The sequence below is a fragment of the Penaeus monodon genome, chromosome 33, assembly GCF_015228065.2.
Source record: "Penaeus monodon isolate SGIC_2016 chromosome 33, NSTDA_Pmon_1, whole genome shotgun sequence".
In the NCBI taxonomy this organism is placed as follows: Eukaryota; Metazoa; Arthropoda; class Malacostraca; order Decapoda; family Penaeidae; genus Penaeus; species Penaeus monodon.
This window is the reverse complement of record NC_051418.1, coordinates 30,853,190-30,854,203: the sequence shown is the minus strand read 5'-3', so window position 1 is coordinate 30,854,203 and position 1,014 is coordinate 30,853,190. Positions and strand designations below refer to the sequence as shown.

The 1,014-nt window shown below is 43.1% G+C and overlaps 1 protein-coding gene across 1 annotated transcript in view; it reads left to right on the top strand.

The window, feature by feature from the left end:
* LOC119594333 (heat shock 70 kDa protein 12A-like) overlaps positions 1-1,014 on the top strand; it is a gene marked incomplete at its 3' end in the record, with an annotated part of 15,558 nt that overhangs the window by 11,357 nt on the left and 3,187 nt on the right. Inside the window, 1 exon segment of the mRNA XM_037943392.1 lies at positions 619-747. Coding sequence (XP_037799320.1) covers positions 619-747 — 129 coding nt within the window.

The following is a 1,014-nucleotide window of genomic DNA, read 5'->3' as shown; positions in this document are numbered from 1 at the left end:
GTGCATGCATACACGTGATATAAACATTCATCTTATCATTCTTTAACCTATTTAGGTCATAGGGGCACTGTTATTGTTTTCATAATAACTTTTCCCCATTCCTTCCTGTAAACCTTTTGGCACACTATATCCTTTTATAAAAAAAAAATGCATTCTTTAAAGTTTTGTCAAAAAAGAACCTTATATAATAGGCATTGGAATTTAGGGGTGCGTTTCAACTATTGCATCTTTTAAATGGAAAGTTGGTGTTTTGTGTCTCTGGGAATGAGAATAATGGCATATTTTCACCACAGTTAAGATAATTCATTGTGTAAATTATTAGGAGTTTAATGCGGGCCATCTTATACAATTGAAAGCAGAGGAAGAAAAATGAAAATTTTGTATTATTTGCTGAAAACCTGTATTATTTGGTCGTATTAGCTGTTATTTTCTCCTAGTTATAAAATTAATTGTTAGTGTGTGGTTGTATACGCTTACTCATACTCATCACACACTTTTCCCCTCAACGCCCCCTCCCCCCACTCCCGCCCTTCCCTCCACACAACCCCCCCACTACCTCCCCCGTCCCCTCAGAACAAGCATATGCCTCCACAGTAACCCCCTACCTCCCCCTTACAGACACGGTGTACGCTGTGGTCGACTGCGGCGGCGGGACAGTGGACATCACGGTGCATCAGATGACGGACAGGCTCACGGGGCACCTCAAGGAACTGCACAAGGCTAGTGGCGGGCCATACGGATCCACAGGTAAGCCCCCTTGCGCATGATAAGGACTCTCGGCGGCTGTGCGCAATTGGCGCCGGGGAGACTCACTTTTGAGTCGTATGATTTCAAATGAGGTTCGATTTAAGTTTAAGTTTGTTTCACTGAGGTTCATTTTCAACCCAAATGTCTCGGAGGAAGCTCATTCTGAGTCCAATTCTCTCAGGCGAGGCTCACTTGGAATGTAAACGTGTAAAGTGAGACAACATAATTGTCTCAGGTGAAGTCCAATTTGAATCTCATTGGCAGAAC